Below are 22,500 nucleotides of genomic sequence, written 5' to 3'. Positions count from 1 at the left end.
AACAGAGAGGGTGGAAAGTTTACAGATCACATTAAAGGAGAAAACCGGTTTTTTGACATTGGGCCCTTGATTCCACATAATTACATCATGTTCTAGTGACCCATAGTAGTTTTGTGTCATTTGGAGCCCTTTCGCAGATGTTCGGTTTTGACATATCCAAGTAACGTCTTCCTTTGGGCAACGAGCTGAAGGCACAAACTAAACTGTTCATACTTAATTCTTTATGCTACGCCACCACTCATAACGCGTAGGCGAATCAATGTTCCCCAAACATGCGTATTTCGCGGGTATATTTTTTAAAACAAAGAGGAGTGTACGTGACGTCATCTGCGCGCGCCGGACTGGAGTTCTGACTGGCAGCCTGGGCCACCGGCGGCTACGCTACTTCTACCCCTTCATTCGGTTAGCTACAGTAAGTGCACACAGCAAGTTTGCAGAAGGAGACGTGATACGACTCGTACATTATCTAATAGGTAACAATGGGTCGAGTTTGTGTATATCCAGGATGCGAGAACAAAATGTCAACTTGGACAAAATACAGTTTTCATCGGCTTCCTCTTCGCGATCGGGATGTTTTGAAATTATGGCTCGTCGCCTTGAAAATGGACCCCAACATCACAGTTCCTCGCTTGAAGCGAATGGATTATCGGGTTTGCAGTGCCCACTTCTCATCAGAGGACTTTCATCCCCTAAGGGAAAAGAAAGAGGGGCAGAGATTCCAACACCAGCACATCAAAAAGAACGCGGTGCCGCTGGCCGCCAAGGAGCACACACAGAAAGCTGGGGTGAGATGTAGCTACTTCTGTTTGAATTTCTAGACTTGCTAATTTTGATGGCTAGCACTTGCATTTACATCGGTACAGTGGCATGAACTAAGCCCACAAAACTTGAATGTACCAAGTTTAATTTTTTAAAAAAGATGAAAAAAGATTATCAATGCGTAAGCGATGATCTCGTTGATCAGTAACGTGGTGGAATCGAAGGTGAAGGTAGCATATTGGGGACACAAACATCTTACAGACTACCGGTACGCTAGGGGATCAACCTGCCATGGCGTGAAAGTATGGAGCTCTACATCTGTACGACGTTTTCCCAATCTCCCCATATGTATTAGACAATGGAATTCACTTTACATTATCGGTTGCGCAGATAACATAGGTCTGAGAAACGTCGAGCAAAACATTGCAATGTAAGAAGACCCAGCTACAATGGTGTGATATTGCCTTGTCTTTCTGTATCAAATACACCTGACAAGACTGTGTGGAAACAAATATGCAATCCAATACTAAACTATAACGGAAGTACACTTGTGACTATTCGTTTGCTGGTAATAAAAAAAGTTATATATGTCACGAAAAAAGTGGGAGCAGGAAGTTGCAACAAATAATGCTCATATAGTGACTCACTTCTTTTATTCCCAACCCTCCCCCACCCCCTCTTTTTTGTGTAGGGAAGTGCAAGTCCTGAAGGCAATGTTCCTGATCTAGACATCTCGCCACCACTGCAGTCCACTCCAACCAAACCACAGCCCACGGTAGCTGAGGGGCCATCATCTTCAAAGGGCCCATTTGCGGATGCCTTGACTCTGCTACTTACAAGTCCAGCTCAGACAGACAGTTCTCCACGCAAACGACGGTCTTTGTCTGGGAAATATTATGCCTTAGCCCCGACATGGTCTCACCCAGTGGTAAGTTCAACCCAAAAAGACTTGTATTCACATTTACATAGTTTGAATAACTGATAGTAGCTGTAAATATTTCAAATTAAATTATTACTGTTATAAAATGTTAGTTGCTTCACTGTGCACTAGGTCTCTGAGCCATCCACGCTGACATCAAGTGCTGCACGGTTGGCATCTCCACCCATGGCCTCTCCACCCATGGCATCTCCACCCTTGGGATCCAGCCTCCCAAGTGAAGAGGAGGGTGAAGGGGACGAAGTGTGCGATCTTAGCACAAGTTTCGGGCAGTTGGACATTGAGTGTGGAGACCTCAGCTTTGTGCTACCAAGTTCCCAGACATCTTCCAGCACGCAGACGTCTGGGTCCGCAAGTCTGTCTGACAACACAGAGAGGGGATGGGCTGAAAGGAAATGGCTGGTCAATGAATCACACCTACTTCAACTGTTCCAAACCTGTCCCATGTGTATGAGTTTGATCACCGAGACCACAATCACAAGCAAGGGCAGCCAAATCAAAATAAAGTGGAGCTGTGGTAAACACACTGGCGAATGGCAATCGTGCCCTGACAGGAGAGGCATGGCGGAGAATAATCTTCTGGTCAGTGCATCAGTTGTTTTCACAGGAGCCACATATACAGACATCGCAGACTGGGCGAATCTTCTCAACATTTCTATTCCAAAACCAACATCATTTTATGACATGCAAAGGATATACCTGCGGCCAGCCATACAGTCTATCTACCAAAAGGAACACAATCAAATAATATCCCGTCTTGCTGAAGAGTGCCAATCAGGAAAGAGGCTTGAACTCGCTGGTGATGGAAGGTGTGATAGTCCAGGTAAATATGTCATCAGCTTCTGTGTAAATGACTATTTGTTATATTGCAACAGTTCATACTTTACACTGAATATTTTTTTCTTCTTCTAAGGTTTCAGTGCGAAGTACATGACCTACTCTTTCCAGAATGACCTCACAAGGGAGATTGTCCATTTTGAGATGGTTCAGGTATATCTTTGCACCACTGAAATTTACTCTGTGATCAAAACAGTCATGGGTAAGCGGTTAGGGCGTCAGACTTGTGGCCCAAAGGTTGCCGGTTCGACTAATCAACCAATGCTCTCCCCCATCCTCCTCCATGACTGAGGTACCCTGAACATGGTACCGTCCCGCCGCACTGCTCCCTTGGGGCGCGACTGAGGGTTGCCCCTTGCACGGGTGAGGCATAAATACAATTTCGTAGTGTGCAGTGTTAATGTGTGCCGTAGAGAGCTGTGTCACAATGACAATGGAAGTTGGAGTTTCCCAATGGGCTTAGCCTTTCACTTTACTAAAGTTTATCACAACGTTTGGTATTGTCTAAATGTCCAGCGTTGAATGGTTGTGTGATATGTGTCCCAAGTGTTGATGTTTTGTATGAGTGGAGATCATTTGATTGCCAATCAAATCTACCTGTCGGTACTAACAAAAGTCATGTAAATGACTGACTGACTGACTGACTGATTCCTAAGCTGTGGTACATTTTTTGAATTATCTTTATGCTACAGGTGACAGAAGCCAGCAGCTCTGTGGCGATGGAGGTGATGGGGCTACAGAGAGGCCTTGGTGAGTTGCTGGGCTGTGGGCTGGACGTTGGCGTGCTCACCACCGACCGTTCACCATCTGTTCGCAAACTGATGAGGGAGGAACACCCCCAAATTCAACATGAGGTGGACCCCTGGCATGTTGCAAAGGGTAAGTAAGTTCACCCATTGTGCATAGTACTCAGTGAAGAGGTGTATGCTAATGTATAGACTAAACAATTTCATTGATTTGTTATATATGAGGTGGGGAGTCTATAGAGGTGTGTGTATGTATACACTAGAGATTCTCACATCACATAACGGCTCACCTCACATATCAGGGTTTCCCCCAGCACTTTATTGGTGAGGCTATCTTGACAAGAAACAACTACCACCTTGACTAGGTCCCATGAAAAGATAAAGATTTCATGATGTGAATGTAATTTCTGAAGTTGCTTAGCCACAGAATACACTTTTAGTGCCCCACCACCTGGACTAACTCAAATTCGGCACACTGCTTGTTTTACTCGATACAAGGTTTTTTTTCTGTGAATTACTCTTTAGGTCTAAAGAAGAAGATTGTTGCCGCAGCAAACCCAAGAAGCCAGCGGGAACTTCTGGGTTGGTTGAAAGCCATAACCAATCACTTCTACTGGTCCTCTGACACAGCAAAGGGTGATAAACAGGTAGGAATGAATTGTCTCACCACTGAGCTGAGCTCCAGACTGTGCTGAGTGTTTGGAAACTATTGTAACAGTGGCACGTTTACAGTTAATTAAACTCAGCTCTTGCACGACTACGCCACCTAGGGTGGGGGAAGACAACCTAGGAGTGAAATTACCCCCCAAATTAGTAAACCAGGACACAGGTTCGGAGCACTCTTCGGCAAGGGTCAAGTTCGTGTTTTATTCTCTTTTCACAGATAGAATAGTAATACAAATCAGTAAAATATACATGTAGGTCATTGCAGTCAGGTAGTTCAAATGTACAACGTACAGTGGTGATGCATAGGGGACAACTGGTAATACATTACGGAAGACAACATGGATGAATGGTATAACACCATATTGCACAAATTCCCTATTATCTCACTGGCGAGCAGTTATGTGAAACAAAACTGCCAGTGGCCACATACACACACTACACATACACAGACACACGCACGGCACCACGGCACAGACACACACGCACTCACAACACACACAGGTAACTAGACCTGCGCAGTGCGCAGCGAGGAGGCTGGCGTCCCAAGAAACGGACCAGAAAATAAAAATAATTAAACCAAACAAAAGCAGGACGAGCAGGTGGAGCCAGTCGGAACCGGAGTGTGACGGCAACAAAACAGCAACCTCCGAGGAGTGTAGCCAGCAATCCCACGGCGTCAGAGAGGCACCGCTAACCCGATCATGGATCCGTGGTTCGGAACAATCGCAATTTGGACCACACACTGAGGAAAGTGAGGGTAGATTTAGTGACTAAGGTCATCGTTACCAGAGGAGGAACAACATCAACATAGCATAGACTAGCTTACCATCCACTGACTGCAGTCAGGTACCCAGGGGCCAACCACTGTGGCCACTCCAAGCCAGCGTAAGCACCACGAATCAGGCCTGCCACAGGGCACAGATGATGGGCAACACACTGGTGCAGTATAGGCAGCGCGCAGTGAACACCAGTCACAGCAGAGTGCAGTTCCACGCAAGAATGGCTAGAAGTGGAATGCAGTCACATAATCAGGTCCGTAATTCAGACAATACGGCGATTAAATGCCTACCTGAAGGTACCAAATCTACCGGATAATGATCATGGCTAGCAGCAGCTCACACACCAGCCGGCGTCCTCTGCCGGCAAAACAGCGGGGCGGAGAGAGACCCACGTCACGTCCAAAAACTACATTTATCAACATAAAAGTCCTGCCAGTAATGGGCCAGCCAATCACAGACAAAGGACCAAAATCAGTCAGATTGAGGGGTGTAGCCCAATCTGTCACATTTACCCCCACCTTTTGTGTCGGCGCCTCGACGACAAACCGATTCAAATCATGGGTTCCCCACTGCGAGGAATCCCAGGGAACTAACCAACCTAGACAGGCCTTAGTGTGGCTAAAAGAGAGGGGAAAACGCCAGTGGGCCCAACCTCTGGTACAGAGGGGACCCAGTTGCAATGACGCATGGCGACCCGGCAGTCCAACTGCCGCTATCCAACCAAAGGAGACCCAGCGGTCCAACTACCACCATCCAAATGACGCAAGGCCAACTGACCCAGCCTCTGGTACAGAGGGGACCCAGTGACAAAGCAAGAGATGGGGACCTGGCAGTCTAACCGCCGCTATCCAAATAGTACAATATCAATGGACCCAGCCTCTGGTACAGAGGGGACCCAGTTGCAATGACGCATGACGACCCGGCAGTCCAACTGCCGCTATCCAACCAAAGGAGACCCAGCGGTCCAACTACCACCATCCAAATGACGCAAGGCCAACTGACCCCGCCTCTGGTACAGAGGGGACCCAGTGACAAAGCAAGAGATGGGGACCTGGCAGTCTAACCGCCGCTATCCAAATAGTACAATTTCAATGGACCCAGCCTCTGGTACAGAGGGGACCCAGTTGCAATGACGCATGACGACCCGGCAGTCCAACTGCCGCTATCCAACTAAAGGAGACCCGGCAGTCTAGCTGCCGCGATCACAAAATGACACGCCAGTGGACCCAGCCTCTGGTACAGAGGGGAACCAGTGAGCGTAAAGCGTGGAGACCCGGCAGCCTAACTGCCGCCATCCACAACACATGACCAGTGAATCCAGCCTCTGGTACAGAGGGGACCCAGTAACAGTAAGACAAGGAGGCCCGGCAGTCTAGCTGCCGCCATCACAAAATGACACGCCAGTGGACCCAGCCTCTGGTACAGAGGGGACCCAGTAACAGTAAGACAAGGAGACCCGGCAGCCTAGCTGCCGCCATCACAAAATGACACGCCAGTGGACCCAGCCTCTGGTACAGAGGGGACCCAGTGAGCGTAAAACGTGGAGACCCGGCAGCCTAACTGCCGCTATCCACAACACATGACCAGTGAATCCAGCCTCTGGTACAGAGGGGAACCAGTGAGCGTAAAACGTGGAGACCCGGCAGCCTAACTGCCGCCATCACAAAATGACACGCCAGTGGACCCAGCCTCTGGTACAGAGGGGAACCAGTGAGCGTAAAACGTGGAGACCCGGCAGCCTAACTGCCGCTCTCCAATCCAATGCTATATGCCAAAGGTGCTCGCCGCTATCCCATAACCAAGCAATCAAGTCTCGCAGTTGCTGCATTTCCTCCTCCGTCTCACGATGCCACCAATACCGAAAACAATCCCCTACCTGAGGGCAGACTCGAATGGTAATGGGAAGCTGCTGTTTTGTTGCCAACCCTACCCCCAGAACCGCACCGGCCCACGCTCCTGATGAAAGATAAACAAACAGTCAAATTAACAGCAACACCACTTAATGCACACAACACACTTGCAAAACTCTGCCTTAAGAGTGCTCTCCTGCCGAAATCTACGCCAGTTGTAACAGTGGCACGTTTACAGGTAATTAAATTCAACTCTTGCACGACTACGCCACCTAGGGTGGGGGAAGACAACCTAGGAGTGAAATTACCCCCCAAATTAGTAAACCAGGACACAGGTTCGGAGCACTCTTCGGCAAGGGTCAAGTTCGTGTTTTATTCTCTTTTCACAGATAGAATAGTAATACAAATCAGTAAAATATACATGTAGGTCATTGCAGTCAGGTAAGTTCAAATGTACAACGTACAGTGGTGATGCATAGGGGACAACTGGTAATACATTACGGAAGACAACATGGATGAATGGTATAACACCATATTGCACTAATTCCCTATTATCTCACTGGCGAGCAGTAATGTGGAACAAAACCGCCAGTGGCCACATACACACCACGCACACATACACACACACACGCACGGCACCTGTGCGAGAGAAAAGGGAGGCTACACTCGGTCATAAGCAACGCCCCAATACGGGGGAGACAGGGCAATGGTGTCACTCTGAAATGGGGAGGGGGCTAGGCTTAGGCTAACCAATAGCAGCACGGTTGAAAAGGGATAGTTAAAGACTAGGGAAAAGGCCACACAAAATAAACACACACAATAAAGATAGTACTCACACAAAATAAAAAGAAAACACACATCTACTACTACACGCAGCAAAATAGTAATAGTCACCCAAGTGCACACAGCAATGGAAAAGTGAGGGAGAGGCAACTCCATACCTATCCAGGGAGGAGAGAAGAGAGAGAGACACTCAATAGCGAGAATGACACATACTAATGTATTACACAATTTGCATACACAGTGATGACTAGATGCAACTTAACTTTTGTATAGCAAGAGAGGGGAGAACTACACCGCCGTAGGTTGACTGAAGGGGGTGTACACTTGCCTCCGGTGCCGTGCCTAGATGACAATCACACACGCATACAGACGCACAGACACACACGCACTCACAACACACACAGGTAACTAGACCTGCGCAGTGCGCAGCGAGGAGGCTGGCGTCCCAAGAAACGGACCAGAAAATAAAAATAATTAAACCAAACAAAAGCAGGACGAGCAGGTGGAGCCAGTCGGAACCGGAGTGTGACGGCAACAAAACAGCAACCTCCGAGGAGTGTAGCCAGCAATCCCACGGCGTCAGAGAGGCACCGCTAACCCGATCATGGATCCGTGGTTCGGAACAATCGCAATTTGGACCACACACTGAGGAAAGTGAGGGTAGATTTAGTGACTAAGGTCATCGTTACCAGAGGAGGAACAACATCAACATAGCATAGACTAGCTTACCATCCACTGACTGCAGTCAGGTACCCAGGGGCCAACCACTGTGGCCACTCCAAGCCAGCGTAAGCACCACGAATCAGGCCTGCCACAGGGCACAGATGATGGGCAACACACTGGTGCAGTATAGGCAGCGCGAAGTGAACACCAGTTCACAGCAGAGTGCAGTTCCACGCAAGAATGGCTAGAAGTGGAATGCAGTCACATAATCAGGCCCGTAATTCAGACAATACGGCGATCGGACACATCATAAAGTATGAATATTAAATGCCTACCTGAAGGTACCAAATCTACCGGATAATGATCACGGCTAGCAGCAGCTCACACGCCAGCCGGCGTCCTCTGCCGGCAAAACAGCGGGGCGGAGAGAGACCCACGTCACGTCCAAAAACTACATTTATCAACATAAAAGTCCTGCCAGTAATGGGCCAGCCAATCACAGACAAAGGACCAAAATCAGTCAGATTGAGGGGTGTAGCCCAATCTGTCACACTATGAATGACAAAAGGTCTGGGTCTGATGGTTGTCCTTTTGTTGTCAATCTCAAAGGGTGTGAACGTCTACCCCGAGCACCTCCCAGAGTAGACATTCACACCCGTTGACATTCACAACCAGAGCCTGTCCTTATCTCCTGAGACACTGAACACCTCAGCTATTTGTGCGCTGTCCCATACATTGACCATAGTCTACAAAACACACGCATTTACTGGTAAGGCCCAAGGCCCCAGGTTTTAGGAGTATGACATTCATTTGCAAATGTCAGAACGTGAATGGGTCCACAATTGTAAAGAGAAAAAAAAAACGGTCTATGCCTCTCATACTCTGGAGGCTTTTTTCCTTTCTCTGCAACAGGCTGAAGTATTTCAAAGCCATACATAAAGTATCACACACATACAGTGTTACCAGTTCAGTACTGTGTACGAGATGGAAGGCACTTAAACCGATCTGGCGCTCGTCTCCTCGCGACCAACCTAGAGCTGACCCTCGAAGCCCACCGGTCCTTGGATTGACTAACAGGTGTTTCAAATCCAAAGCACTACACCAATTTAGACACTGCGTGCCCAACAGAGAGTTCCCCTCTAGCTATCCACGCTGTCACTACCCGTAGGAAAGCTCGCAGATATAGACCCTCTGGTTGTGTACACAACAACCTAATTACGATTGCACCTGAACGCATAAACAATAGCTCTACTACTTTGAATGTTAATGCTGCATTACTTAACGTGCAGTCCTTGACCAACAAAAGCTTCATAGTAAACCAGCTGGTCTCGGACAAAAACATAAGCTTTATGTTCCTTACCGAAACATGGCTTAAAGACGACGGGGCTGCTACTTTTATTGAGGCTTGCCCTTCCGATTACAAATTCCTTCACGCCCCGAGACCAAAGAAACGAGGCGGAGGCGTAGCCATACTTTTCTCCAACAAATTTAATTGTACTAAGATGAATCTGGGCTCTTTCTCTTCATTTGAATACTTGGCAATGAGGGTCCAAGCAAACCTCAAACTGATCATTATTGTTCTGTACCGTCCACCGAAATTCTCTTCGTCATTTCTATCTGATTTCTCCACCTTCATGTCGGACGTACTTACTAACTATGACAAAGCAATAATTGCTGGCGACTTTAATATCCACGTAAATAAATCAGATGACGCAATAGCCAAGTCTTTCTTAGACACATTAAATGGATTCGGTGTCGCCCAGAATGTTACAGAACAGCCTACCCATCGAAAAGGCAACACACTTGACCTTGTTATTTCACATGCACTTGACATCAACAATATATCGGTCACGGACGTCGGCCTCTCCGACCACCACTGTGTGTTTTTTGATTTTGACATTTCAACACAAATTAGCACACCCAACAATGTCATTCACAGGCGACGCATTAATGCCTCTGCTGAGCTTAAGATTTCAGACCTCATCAAATCAGGTGACCTACTAAATGGTCACTGCACACCTGATGAAATGGTTGATAGCTTCAACAACAACTTAAGAGGAATTCTAGATAACATAGCTCCAATTAGAACGACGACAAGAACCAGAGCTAGGTATTCACCTTGGATGAATGACTCACTTAGAGCCTTAAAAAGAAAATGCAGAGTAACCGAGCGTCTTTGGAGGAAAACTAAATTAGAAGTCCACAGACAATCCCTTAGGGATGAGATCTCCTCCTACAATAATGCGGTACGCTCAGAGAGAAAAGCATATTTTTCCAAAATCATAACAGACAACCAGCATAATGCGAAAGTTCTTTTTTCCACTATTGACCACCTGCTTAATCCAACACATAGCAATAACAACCTAAATGCAGCATCACATGCCAAGTGCGAGGAATTTGCTAGATTTTTTAATAAAAAGATTGCCGACATTAGAGAAGGCATCCAAGGTGGAAACGCAGCAACCTCTGTCGCCCACTCAGGCGATACACCGAGGGGAGGGTTAAACCCCCCTAGGAGACCTGAGAGCTTCCAAAAGTTTTGTCCAATTACAGAGGACGACCTCTGTAAAATAGTCAGGGAAAGTAAGCAGTCTACCTGCAGCCTTGACGCGATCCCTACATATCTGCTAAAAAACGTACTTGGTTGCTTAGCAGCACCTTTACTGCAAATTGTTAACACCTCTATGCTTACAGGCATTTTTCCAAGCTCATTCAAAACAGCCATGGTAAAGCCACTCCTAAAAAAGACAAATTTAGATCAGAATTCTTTAAACAACTACCGACCTATATCAAACCTCCCCTTTATAAGCAAGGTACTAGAAAAAGTTGTATTTAAACAGCTTAATCAACATCTGGCTGGGAATGATATCTTGGAAAAATTCCAATCAGGCTTTAGAGCCAACCATAGCACCGAAACAGCACTAACCAAAATAATAAGTGATCTTAGGCTCAACACTGCCGCAAACAAAGTTTCAGCACTTATCCTCCTTGACCTCAGTGCCGCCTTTGACACGATAGACCACAACATACTAATTGACCGCCTTGAATCTTGGGTAGGCTTGTCCGGTCACGTCTTAGAGTGGTTCAAAACATATATTACAGGAAGACAGTTTTTTGTCACCATCGGAGAATACGTCTCCAACAAGTATGATGTGCCTTTTGGAGTTGCTCAGGGTAGTTGCTTGGGCCCTCTCCTCTTCTCTCTCTATATGTTGCCCCTGGGCTCCATCATCAGAGAGCACAATGTTGATTTTCATAGCTATGCCGATGACACTCAACTATATATCTCTGTCGAGCCTAGCCAAACCACTGCCATTCATGCCTTGACTAAATGCATGTCTGCCATTACAGATTGGATGAACAGTAACTTCCTAAAATTAAATGAAGATAAAACTGAAGTGTTGCTCATTGGGCCTAAGAAAAAACGTGCAAAACTCCACTCAAGCCTAGGTGACCTAAGCATACACATTAAAGATAAGGTTACTAGCCTAGGCGTGGTCATAGACTCGGATTTGAGCTTTGAGCCTCACATCAACAAGATAACAAAATCTGCTTTTTTCCATCTTAGAAATGTCAACAAAGTGCGCGGCTTGGCCCCCCGACAAGACGCTGAGAAACTTATTCATGCCTTTGTCACCAGTAGGATAGACTACTGCAATGCTCTTTTCTCTGGTCTCCCAAAAAAATTAATTGACAAATTGCAACTCATTCAAAATTCTGCGGCAAGAATCCTAACAAGAACCAGAATGAGAGACCACATCTCTCCTGTCTTGGCAGACCTGCACTGGTTACCTGTCTCATACAGAATCGACTTTAAGATTCTGCTCACAGTATTTAAAGCATTAAATGGACTTGCCCCTAGCTATATCTCAGACATGCTCTCTTTTTATGCCCCTGCTCGAGCTCTCAGGTCCACTGATGCCAAGCTGCTAAGGACCCCCACCCCCCCGCAGAAGAAGATCGGCGACGCCGCGTTTGCCTGCTATGCGCCCAAGAGATGGAACACCCTCCCCATCGAGATCCGATCAGCCACCTCCGTCGACTCCTTTAAGAAGCAGCTGAAGACCCACCTCTTCATCCTTGCCAACTCCTAGCTGCCAAGACGTCATAGTGTCCCAGCCGCCGCAGCGCCCTTACTACTCGCAATCCAGCCCTGGCAGGGGGCTCCCCTAGGTGGCCGCTGGTCTCTGCCTGAGGTTTCTTCCTGACTACAGGGGGTCTTTTTTTCTCAGACCTCACTGAGCTTTTTTTCCCCCTCACAAACTATGAATCAAGCGAAAGGGAGTTTTTCCTCACCCCTGACGCCACCAGGGGCCGCACCTGAGCGCCCAATCTCTGTGTGACTATCTATGACTTATGATAGGCCCAGCCACTATGGACCTTACACATCTAAGAATCCTGGTCCTAACCTACGTTGACCTTATGACTCTACATTCTCTGTCTATCTCTTCTTCCTCTGCCTTCCTGCTTTTTCTGCCTCTCCTCTATACCTCTCCTTTTAAATCTATCTCTCCTCTCCTTTTAATTCTATCTCTAACAATGTTTTTTCCCATTTGTTAAGCACTTTGAGTTACATGCCTTGTATGACACAGTGCTATACAAATACAATTATTATTATTATTATTATTATATTACCATTATGTTTATGGACTGCTTATTGCTTGAAGACTGCACTGATTGTTTACTCATAAACATCTAGCCAAAACATGAAAACACTTGCCGTAATGTCCTGCTTACCAACAGAAACCACACACAGTCCTGTTATGTAAAGGAAACATTTCAATAATCATCCAATTCTATCATTTCAGCTTTGCATCAGCAGATGGCTGTCTTTGCTGCACCACGTCCTTGGTGTTCATCGATGGGAACAAAATGGTCTTGAACACACCTGCCATCAGCCATCCTTGTCCGATGATGAGCAAGAGAGAAAGAGGTGGTTAGCCCTCGATTCACCTGCTTTCAACGCTCTACGGACCATAGTGACCAACAAAAATCTCCTCAACGACATGAAGCAGATGACCCTTTTCAAGCATACAGGTGCATCCCTTTTCTATAATTATGTGTCTTTGATATTTCATTTCATGCTCTGAACGGATGGTGTTAGTCTGCCACCACAGGTTAGTAGATGTGTGATTTTATTATGTCAGATTACACTGCTATTGGATGAATTTCTGGCAAATTGCAAATGCTGCTGGTGTTTGATACAGAGCTAATTGTGGACATGCAAAGTAAAATGTACTTTTTCCCCTTTGTCTAAACAGGAACTCTGGAGGCATTTCATTCTGTGATGCTGAAATATGTTCCGAAGAGACTGCATTTTGGGTACGATTCCATGAGAGCACGCACACAGTTGGCAGTCCTGGACCATAATAAAAATGTTGGCAGACAACAGGCTACCACTAAAGACGGTAAGATTACAGATGTTTTACTTGTCCTTTCAAAAAGAAGGCAAGTGTCTGCACACTTCATACGGTTTCTTTTTTTTATCCTTTCTTTTTCCACACGGGAGGAAAGATTTAAAAAAAAAAAAAAACATGATGGGGGCAAGGGAGCCGACATTCAACTGTAGTCACATAGTTGTCTGACCATTAGACCATAGTATTTTGAATGTTTGTTCCACTTCTTTACTTGATTACATTTAGCATTCACAACAATGGGTGTGTGTGAATGTTGTCATTTACTCAACGTAGGGATATAGTCTTCTGGCCTACCCACAGCTCTCTTGAATTTGTAGTAGTGGATAAAACATGTGTCTGGAGATCATCCAAGCACATTCAACACCTCATTATGTATTTTCGTGACCTAGGTGAACTCCGTTGGAAGTACCCATACTCAAGACAGTCTGGGGACTGGGTGTCAAAGCCCATCTATGAGAAGACTACACAGAGCTTCAGGAAGGACCTAATGGAGCGCGTGCTGGAGATGAGGGATGACCCTACCATCGTGTACACTGAGCGCTACAAGACCCCCCATGGCAGAAGACTCCTCCAAAACATCGCTCCAGTGCAGAGGCCTGAGAAAAGTCTATTAGTGGCTCGACGAAGCAGCCGTTTTGGCAGTCACAGAACCAAGCCCTACTAGTCTAGCAAAGATTTCTTGGATATGGCCTAATGACGCCATGGTAACAAGGCCACTTCAACTCAAGGACACTATTTCTTATTATTTTCTTTGCTGTCATTACGCCTACTGAAAGATGTACCACAATGACATTTCAAATAAAATACACATACAAACTGTACTGGCTTCTTTTCCTTTATATAAAGCAGAAATAATTGATTCAGTAAAATGAATTACATATTCACATGAAATGTTTTATGTATATTTACAATGGCTCTGTAATGATAGGCCTACAAAATGTCAGTGGATCAAAGATGGTGGTGTCATGGGTTCCGCGAGGGGGGGAAAGGTGTTACAGATTCTAAGGGCCCAACAGCACTGACAGGGCCCTTGGAAGGATGCTGATAACACAATTTGCCATTTTGGGGGCCCAAAATTTGAATCTTTCATGGCACGTACATCCCTCAGAGTCGAAAGGCAAGCACCGTTTGAGTCCCCCAAGCGTTCTTCTCGCGGCCGTAAGTCCCACTCAAAACAACATAGACATTCCTCTTCTGTTCCCAAAACTGTACAATGTCCACACGAACACCACCAAGAACCCTCTTGCCGTGGACGTGCAGCAGCTTGTCTTTCCTGGTCCCGTTGTTCTTCAGCTTCTCTCTGCTTCCTCCTTTCCATTATCTCTTCGTCCGTATACTCGGGCTCAAATCTATAGGGACGTCCATCGTATTCAAAGTCATCAATGTCGTAATCTGAATCGTTCAATTCCATTTCGAGAGAGGGATCATCTGTGATCGTAGCATGAGACATCTTCCAGGCATGTAAGTAAGCTAGCAGCAGCTCAGCCGACAGAATGAATGAATGGGAGGCGGCGCGCGCAGATGACGTCACGTACACTCCTCTTTGTTTTAAAAAATATACCCGCGAAATACGCATGTTTGGGGAACATTGATTCGCCTACGCGTTATGAGTGGTGGCGTAGCATAAAGAATTAAGTATGAACAGTTTAGTTTGTGCCTTCAGCTCGTTGCCCAAAGGAAGACGTTACTTGGATATGTCAAAACCGAACATCTGCGAAAGGGCTCCAAATGACACAAAACTACTATGGGTCACTAGAACATGATGTAATTATGTGGAATCAAGGGCCCAATGTCAAAAAACCGGTTTTCTCCTTTAAGTCTCACACTGCTCTGCCTCCCCTCCCCCTGTTTGAAGTCATCAAAGTTACATTATCATTATCATTAGCAGACTATCAACAGAGAACGAGAGAGAGAGAGAGGGAGAGAGAGAGGGAGAGACAGAGAGAGGCAGAGATAGAGACAGAGAGACAGAGACAGAGAGCATTCACACCTGTATGCGTCAATGTGATAGACATGCCACAGTGGAGAGAGAGAGAGAGAGAGAGAGAGAGAGAGCATGTGCGTCTGTATAGTATACTGTATGTGATAGACATTTCACTATTGCCAAAGTGACAACCTGTAAACCTCGTTCTAGTTGGCACAACATGTTGGGATTTATTTTGGTTAAGCCCATTTCATATTATGAAGCCTGGCATCACCATCTTGTTCATAGGAGAGAGAGAGAGAGAGAGAGAGAGAGAGAGAGAGAGAGAGAGAGAGAGAGAGAGGGAGGGACAGAGAGGGAGAGAGAGAGAGGGAGGGAGGGGCAGAGAGAGAGAGGGAGAGAGACTTTACATTACATTACATTACATTACATTACATTACATTACATTAGCAGACACCTTTGTTCAAAGTGACTTACAAGGAGCAATTTAAACAAGAACAGGGTAAGGCACAGTGTACAGTTGCAACACTGATAGCATTGTCCTACAAAGAGTAAAGAAGAGGACAATATTAAAGAGGTTATGAAACGAAAACAAACGGTCATTCCCATTAAAGCCTTGTTTTTTCTGATAGCATCGATGAGACTTTGAACCCAATCATCCTGGAGGAACTTGTGAAAATGGCAACTCAAAGTGTGAATTCTGTGAAATATGGTGTGACTAATGAGCTGGGCTGTGACATCATAGAGGAGAGTCCCTGGTTTGCTAGTATGGCGATTTGAGAAAACAACACACATTTGATGGACCCACATCTTATAAAGGAACCAAAATTCTGATACAAACATCAGCGTGTCGAAAAACCACACATCCAACCTCATGAGAAAAAAAAACGGCAGCACAAATCTATTTCAGAGGCACTGATACATCTGCAGAAAGTGACATGTCTGACAGGCGAAGTGACGATTGTTGACATAGCCTGACAGTTCGTTTTGTTTAATGGTTACGGTTGCTAAGGGCGCTTTGCCATGACCCAAAGATGACATCGCGTGTGTATTTGTTGACAAATGGGGGGCATTTTGATTCAATTGCACGATATAGTATGATTGAAATGCATGTAGGCTACATGCAAAAATATCATCAACTAGAGAAAAAACTGAGGTATTAGGCTGTTGGAAAAATATCCTAAATAGCCTGAGTCCTCAACATATTTTTAGCGTTTATCATTATTATTATTTTTTGTGCTCAAAGTCACAGGCGTCGCGTGTCCCTCAGCCTGACTCTGAGGACGAGGTGTGTCCAAACGTCAGCCACACGTGCACCACAATACTAAAAACAAACAATCAAACGCTTCAAAGTAGGCCTACGCTATCTCCGTTTATTCGCTAAGCAGTAGCCCAGTCTGTGCGTTGGCTGTCCTCGACCGAGAGCACCACGGAGGCTGAAGCGCGGATATCCTCCCAAAACCAATTTATTGACCAGTTGAATGGCAATCAACAAAAAGTGCATATCCTGAGAGCATTTGCATCAGTTTGGCATGTAATATGCATTACCCTTTCCTGAAAACAACATACAAAGTAGATGGACAAGGTAAAACGAGTAGCCTAAAGCAAAGCAGTGCACTCACCTGTCTTCGTGCCCGAGCAGTTACAGGGGCAGTTTCAGTCTGCACGCCGGCGAGATAGAGACATCCTGCCATCAGCATCCTTCCCATAGTATGCTGGATAGACTAGTGTCATTGTCCAGTCATATTTTTTAATCATAGAGGGCGAACAGAAATAAAATAAAAATGCATGAAATAAACATGAAAAAGGAAAAATAAATATAAAAATTAAATGTAGTCATAAGACAATGGCGCAATAATTAATATGATCACAGGGAATTCATAGATAGCAAGTCAAATCAAAATCATCATTCAGTCCATTTGGTTGCAGTGTTTTTAAATAGAAAATCCATCTGGCTTCACATCTCAGCAAAGACTGGCTGGTGCAGCTGCTTCTGCGACTGGGGACAACTCTGTCAATGCCTATGATTCTAATATCATTGGCCGAATGGTTGGTCTAATTGAAGTGTCTTGCGACTGGCGATTTGGGGTCCCCCCGATTTATTGCGCTCCGATGTTCATTGAGACGGATTCTCAATTGTCTGCAGGTGCACCCCACATATTGCAGGCCACATGGACAGCTCAGTAAATAAATCACATTCGTGGAATTGCATGTTATGAACTGTCTGATGTTGTAGTGTTTTTTTGTTGTGAAGCTGGTGAAGTGGTCCGTTTTTTTGGCGTGACTGCAGGATGTGCAGTTGCGGCAGGGGAAAAAGCCGGTGGGGTCATCCAATCGTGCGCACGGGCGTTTGGAGCGGTCGAAGGTATCAGAGTGCACAAGCCTGTCTTTGAGGTTTGAGGACCTGGGGATCATTCCATCAACGGCGGTAAACCCAAATCCGAGCTCAAGTCTGTGAACTACGCTATTTTTAGACAGAGATCCGTTCCATCAGCCTTGCTAACCTGAAACTCAGCTGAGTTGCCACGGTAATTTATGCTCCAACTCTAACCTGGTAGCTCCCACGTTAAACACCAGGCTAAATGAATCAGTGTTGCAAAAAAAAGGACCTGTAGGAAACAATGTCACAGTGGGCTCGTTCCGCTTAATTCCCGCCATCATTTTACGAGATCAAAGCGAACCAGTCACTCGATTTTAATAGTCTATGATGTGATAATGCCAGTAACAACTACAATAGTTACCATTGTCTTTCATTTCGGGGGATTTCTGATAATTACCACATTTTTAAAAACTTTTATAGTGTTGATTTATCATCCTAAACAATTCCTTCTACATGGCCGAAGACGTGAGTGGCCCAGTGGACAGGCGCGCTGCTTAATATGTGGTCGCCCCGGGTTCAAGTTTTGTATGGCGACAGGTTATGGAAACTTCAAAACATTGGCTATTTTTGCCTATTCTCTCCTTTGATGTCGCTTTGTGGCTGCCTTCATTTGCTATCAAGCAATAGGCCTACAGTTAAATGTAGGCCTAGACCTTAACATTTTACAGCATAGGCAATAAAAAAACGTCTTCACAACCACCTTGCAGACGCCGACGCTTGAGTTTGCATTGCAATGATTCAATAAATTGTCTCTGCTTAACGTTTTAGCTTTATTTAATCCGAAAACAAATTCTTCTGAAAGATAAAATTAAAACACCTTAGATGATACAAGCATTTTATTATTACGCATTGAAATGGTAGCATTCGAGGTTTGGACGAGACTCTCCCTGTGATGATTGAGTTATAACCTGTCATTGCGCACAGTAGGGATTGAATGCAGGTCTCTCCATTGGAATGCGGTTACGTTACCGCTCACCTACAAATGCTCGCATCACATGACTGATAAAGACTTCATTTGACAAGGCATGCCCCAGTCTACAACATGATCGCATTTTCGACAATCGTTGATATGGACTTCCCCTGTACACTGTGCACGAGCGCAACGCCAGCTCTGATGAGCGCGGCTGAAGTGAAACTAGCTAAAGCTGGGCTTACACTGTGCGACTTTTGCCCCGATTTTGCCCCGATTTGGCACTCGCACAACTTTTTGAGAGTCGGCCCGATTTCTTGCTCAATCGCAGATCAATCGTGAGTCTCACATCGTGCAGTGTACATGGGGTAACGACAAGAGATTTCGCCTCACGATCGTGCAATCGCAGGGTCGCAAGAAAATCAAAACGGTTTGAAATTCTGGTCGTGGCTCGTGCGTAAATCGTGCAGTTAAAGCAGTGCTACGACCCGATTTGACACTTCACATGCACAAATTAATAGGGCCGTGCGATTCGCTGTTGAGCGCGACCTCATCTCCACCTCAGGTGCGCATGTTCCCTCCTCTGCAGACCGGGGAAACATGCCTGTCGCATCGTACGGTGGAAGCATTTCGCTCGCATCCGACTGTCGGCTCGTGTAGTGTGAGGACGCGAGTCGTGAGTTGTGAACTTTTAAACAGTGAAATTCCATCGTGCAGTGTGAGCAGAAGCTTAAGACCCACGAGTGAAAATATCGCACAGTGTATGCCCGGCTTAAGGCGCAGCTGATCTTCAGTGGTGGAACGGTGTCAGAAGCCGCCGTTAATTGAAACTCGGCTTTTGCGTGTAAGCGCCGCTGAATTCAGCGCCAATGATGGAATGGTCCCCTGGAGTATGTGAAGAGGGGTGGCTGGGGGAAGAGTTCAGAGCAAACGGGGTCCGTTTTGAGGACATGCCAGTGTTGTTTGACAATGTTTTTGATTTCATGGCTGAAGGGTGTGTAGGTGGTACAGCAGATCAGAGGATGTTTCTCACGCGGTGGTCTGGCACCTGGGCGAGTGCGACCAGCATTGCCCTCAGATTTCACCCTGTCCAGGGCAGAATCGAGGACGTCTGTGGAGTAGCCTCGTTGAGTGAACTCTCCATATAGCCTATCTGCCTCTGTCCGGAAGTCTTCATCTCTCTGGCAAATGCGTCTCACGCGCAATAATTGACTGTAGAGGAGCCCTCGCTTGGTCGGTTCTGGGTGGAAGCTAGAGGCATGTAAACAACTGTTTTTGTCCGTAGGTTTCTTGTACAGTGTAGTATAAAGTTTGCCATCTTTTCGTTTGACCCATGTGTCCAAAAAATGTATTTGATTTTTATCGTATTCCAGGCTGAAGGTAATGGTGTCCACCAGACTGTTCATGTATTGGTGGAATTGTGTCAATTGTTCTTCTGTGCCTTTCCATATGATGAATAAATCATCTATATAACGTTTGTATGTTACGATATGGTCAGTAAATGGGTTATTGGTGTGTATAAACTGATGTTCCAAGAAGCCCATGAATAAATTGGCATAATCAGGGGCGAAAGTTGCACCCATCGCTGTCCCTCTGACTTGAAGAAAAAAGTAATTATTGAATAAAAAATAGTTCTGGGTTAGGACAAGTTTTGCCATCTCTGTAAGAAATTCAGTGCGTGTGGAACATTGGGGTCGAGTGTCCAGAAAAAACTTTAGCGCAGTCAGGCCAATGTCGTGGGGTATATTAGTATAAAGACTGGTGACGTCCATGGTGATCAAAAAAAACTTCATCTGCCCCCAAGTCAACTTGTGCAAGCGTTTCAATGAAATCCCAGTGTCTTTGAGATAGGAGGGTAGGGCCTCCACAAGGGGTCTCAGGTGCGCATCAACGGATTGGGAGAGAGGTTCTGTTAGTGAACCCATGCTGGATACAATGGGGCGACCGGTTGGGAATGTAATTTATGCTTTTTGCACTTTGGGTAGTATGTAGATGACAGGGATGGTTGGGCTATTAGATGAAAGACATTTCCTCTCCTGTGTATAACCATTCTCAAAGGCAACATTCAAGAAAAAGTCATTTTCCCTCTTATAAGCTGCTGTGGGGTTATTTTGTAATTTTTGGTAAGAAGCAGCATCCGATAGTTGTCTCAGTACTTCTTTTTCATAATCAGCTCTGTTCATACAGACAAGACCTCCACCTTTGTCAGCACTCGTAAAAATTGTATCATTGTTTTTGGAAAGGGAGGACAATGAATTGAGTGCTTTGGTGCAGTTACGTCTCTTAGGTGTGGTGGATGTAGACGAGTACATGGACTCAATGTCCCTGTCTACCAGCAAATTAGGTACATAAAGATGTTAGGTACATAAGAGATGTCAATAGCAGTGGCTTAAGGAAAGACCTCAGAGACTAAGACTAAGGAAAGAGAATATAGCTCACTTTATAGCTCACTGATCTGAACGAAGGGCTCTCATTTGCCACTTTGAATTATTGTGCAACAAAATTATGAAACCGTGTGGTTTAAATGGCCATTACTAATCAGTAGAGGTTATCAGCTCAGCTGTTGTGGACGTGAGAGAAATGGCCAGTAGTCAAGTCAAGTCAAGTCAAGTAGGTTTTATTGTCAATTTCTTTACATGCACTGGTCATACAAAGAATTTGAAATTACATTTATTGCTTTCCCATACAGACATAGACTAATCTAGGTAAGGACATAGACAGTATAGACATAGACAGTACTTATACATGGACTTAAGACAGTATGGACATAGACAGTGTTCATACAGACATTTAAAGTGCAACTATACACAAACTATACACAATTGGACCTAAGACAGGTTAACTAATTCACTAAAGTATAGTTCCACATTCACTAGCATTGAATATATAGCCAATAACTCTTCATGTGGTGTCAGAACACAATAAATAAAGTTATAGTGCTGATTACTGATTTTGTTGGTTTGTTCTCAAAGTAATAATCAGTCTATAGTTTTAACCCCTTTCCACAGAGCCTCTGTTATAACCTTACTGTCACCAACATTGTAATGGCCAAGTCTTAATCTGTTACTTAAGCATCTCAGTAATGCCATAGCAATGTTGTTATGGTGTAGTTGAATCTTTCCAGAAATGATTGCTGGCCCGCCGTTGGGCCCATCTGCACAAAGAGGCTGGTAGTGTATTCCCAGAAAACCCAGAAAATAAGAATATATATTAGTTGGGTTGTATGTCATTGTGCATAAATATTTTATTTGATCCCCTGCGACCATTACAAGTTCTGGTCCCACAGTGCACTCTGCTTCTTACATGTGGTTTTGCAGCCCGTTCCAGCCATGTTCAGCTCCACAATATAATGTGTATAATATTATAATGTAATATATAATAATATGTTGAATGTTCAGCTCCACAATATAATGTGTATAATATTATAATGTAATATATAATAATATGTTGGATGTTCAGCTCCACAATATAATGTGTATAATATTATAATGTAATATATAATAATATGTTGAATGTTCAGCTCCACAATCTAACATCACTTACATTTTGACTTCTCCTGGGTCTTTATGAAAATATAGTTGAATGTCTGCATGCTCAGCTTTATTTCCCCAGTGTCTGACCCTTTTGTCCTGCACCTGCGTCTTGGATGTGCACTGCGCACCACTACCTTACTTGAGCTCCTGGGTCTTTCCCATGTTTGGAGAGTTTGGTGTCTGATTCATTCACCGCTGTATAACATCCTCTTGTTAAACGGAGGAGTAAGGCCAGAGGTGTGTGTGTGTGTGTGTGTGTGTGTGTGTGTGTGTGTGTGTGTGTGTGTGTGTGTGTGTGTGTGTGTGTGTGTGTGTG

The 22,500-nt window shown here is 45.2% G+C and overlaps 2 protein-coding genes across 3 annotated transcripts in view; both read left to right on the top strand.

The window, feature by feature from the left end:
* LOC134440045 (NACHT, LRR and PYD domains-containing protein 3-like) overlaps positions 1–22,500 on the top strand; it is a 102,525-nt gene that overhangs the window by 69,483 nt on the left and 10,542 nt on the right. The window lies entirely within an intron of this gene.
* On the top strand, positions 1,947–14,231 carry LOC134439608 (uncharacterized). Of its 2 annotated transcripts, XM_063189517.1 has the most exons (6): positions 1,947–2,519; positions 2,610–2,686; positions 3,226–3,412; positions 12,829–13,057; positions 13,282–13,428; positions 13,827–14,231. In XM_063189517.1, the coding sequence occupies exons 3-6, from the start codon at positions 3,383–3,385 to the stop codon at positions 14,099–14,101; spliced, it is 681 nt and encodes a 226-aa protein (XP_063045587.1). In that variant the 5' UTR covers positions 1,947–2,519; positions 2,610–2,686; positions 3,226–3,382; the 3' UTR covers positions 14,102–14,231. The 2 variants fall into 2 exon arrangements, with proteins under 2 accessions (XP_063045587.1, XP_063045588.1); XM_063189518.1 differs by lacking the exons at positions 1,947–2,519; positions 2,610–2,686 and adding an exon at positions 2,821–2,896.

The sequence above is a fragment of the Engraulis encrasicolus genome, chromosome 23 (assembly GCF_034702125.1).
Source record: "Engraulis encrasicolus isolate BLACKSEA-1 chromosome 23, IST_EnEncr_1.0, whole genome shotgun sequence".
NCBI lineage: Eukaryota > Metazoa > Chordata > Actinopteri > Clupeiformes > Engraulidae > Engraulis > Engraulis encrasicolus.
This window is presented reverse-complemented; position numbering and strand designations above follow the sequence as displayed.

What these genes read in the sequence shown, in the direction of transcription:
- LOC134439608 (XM_063189517.1), top strand. Translation starts at nt 3,383, where the DNA reads ATGAGGTGGACCCCTGGCATGTTGCAAAGG. An exon ending in CCCCTGGCATGTTGCAAAGG is followed by an intron (nt 3,413 to 12,828) that starts GTAAGTAAGTTC and finishes CTATCATTTCAG; the next exon opens with CTTTGCATCAGCAGATGGCT. An exon ending in ACAGGCTACCACTAAAGACG is followed by an intron (nt 13,429 to 13,826) that starts GTAAGATTACAG and finishes TTCGTGACCTAG; the next exon opens with GTGAACTCCGTTGGAAGTAC.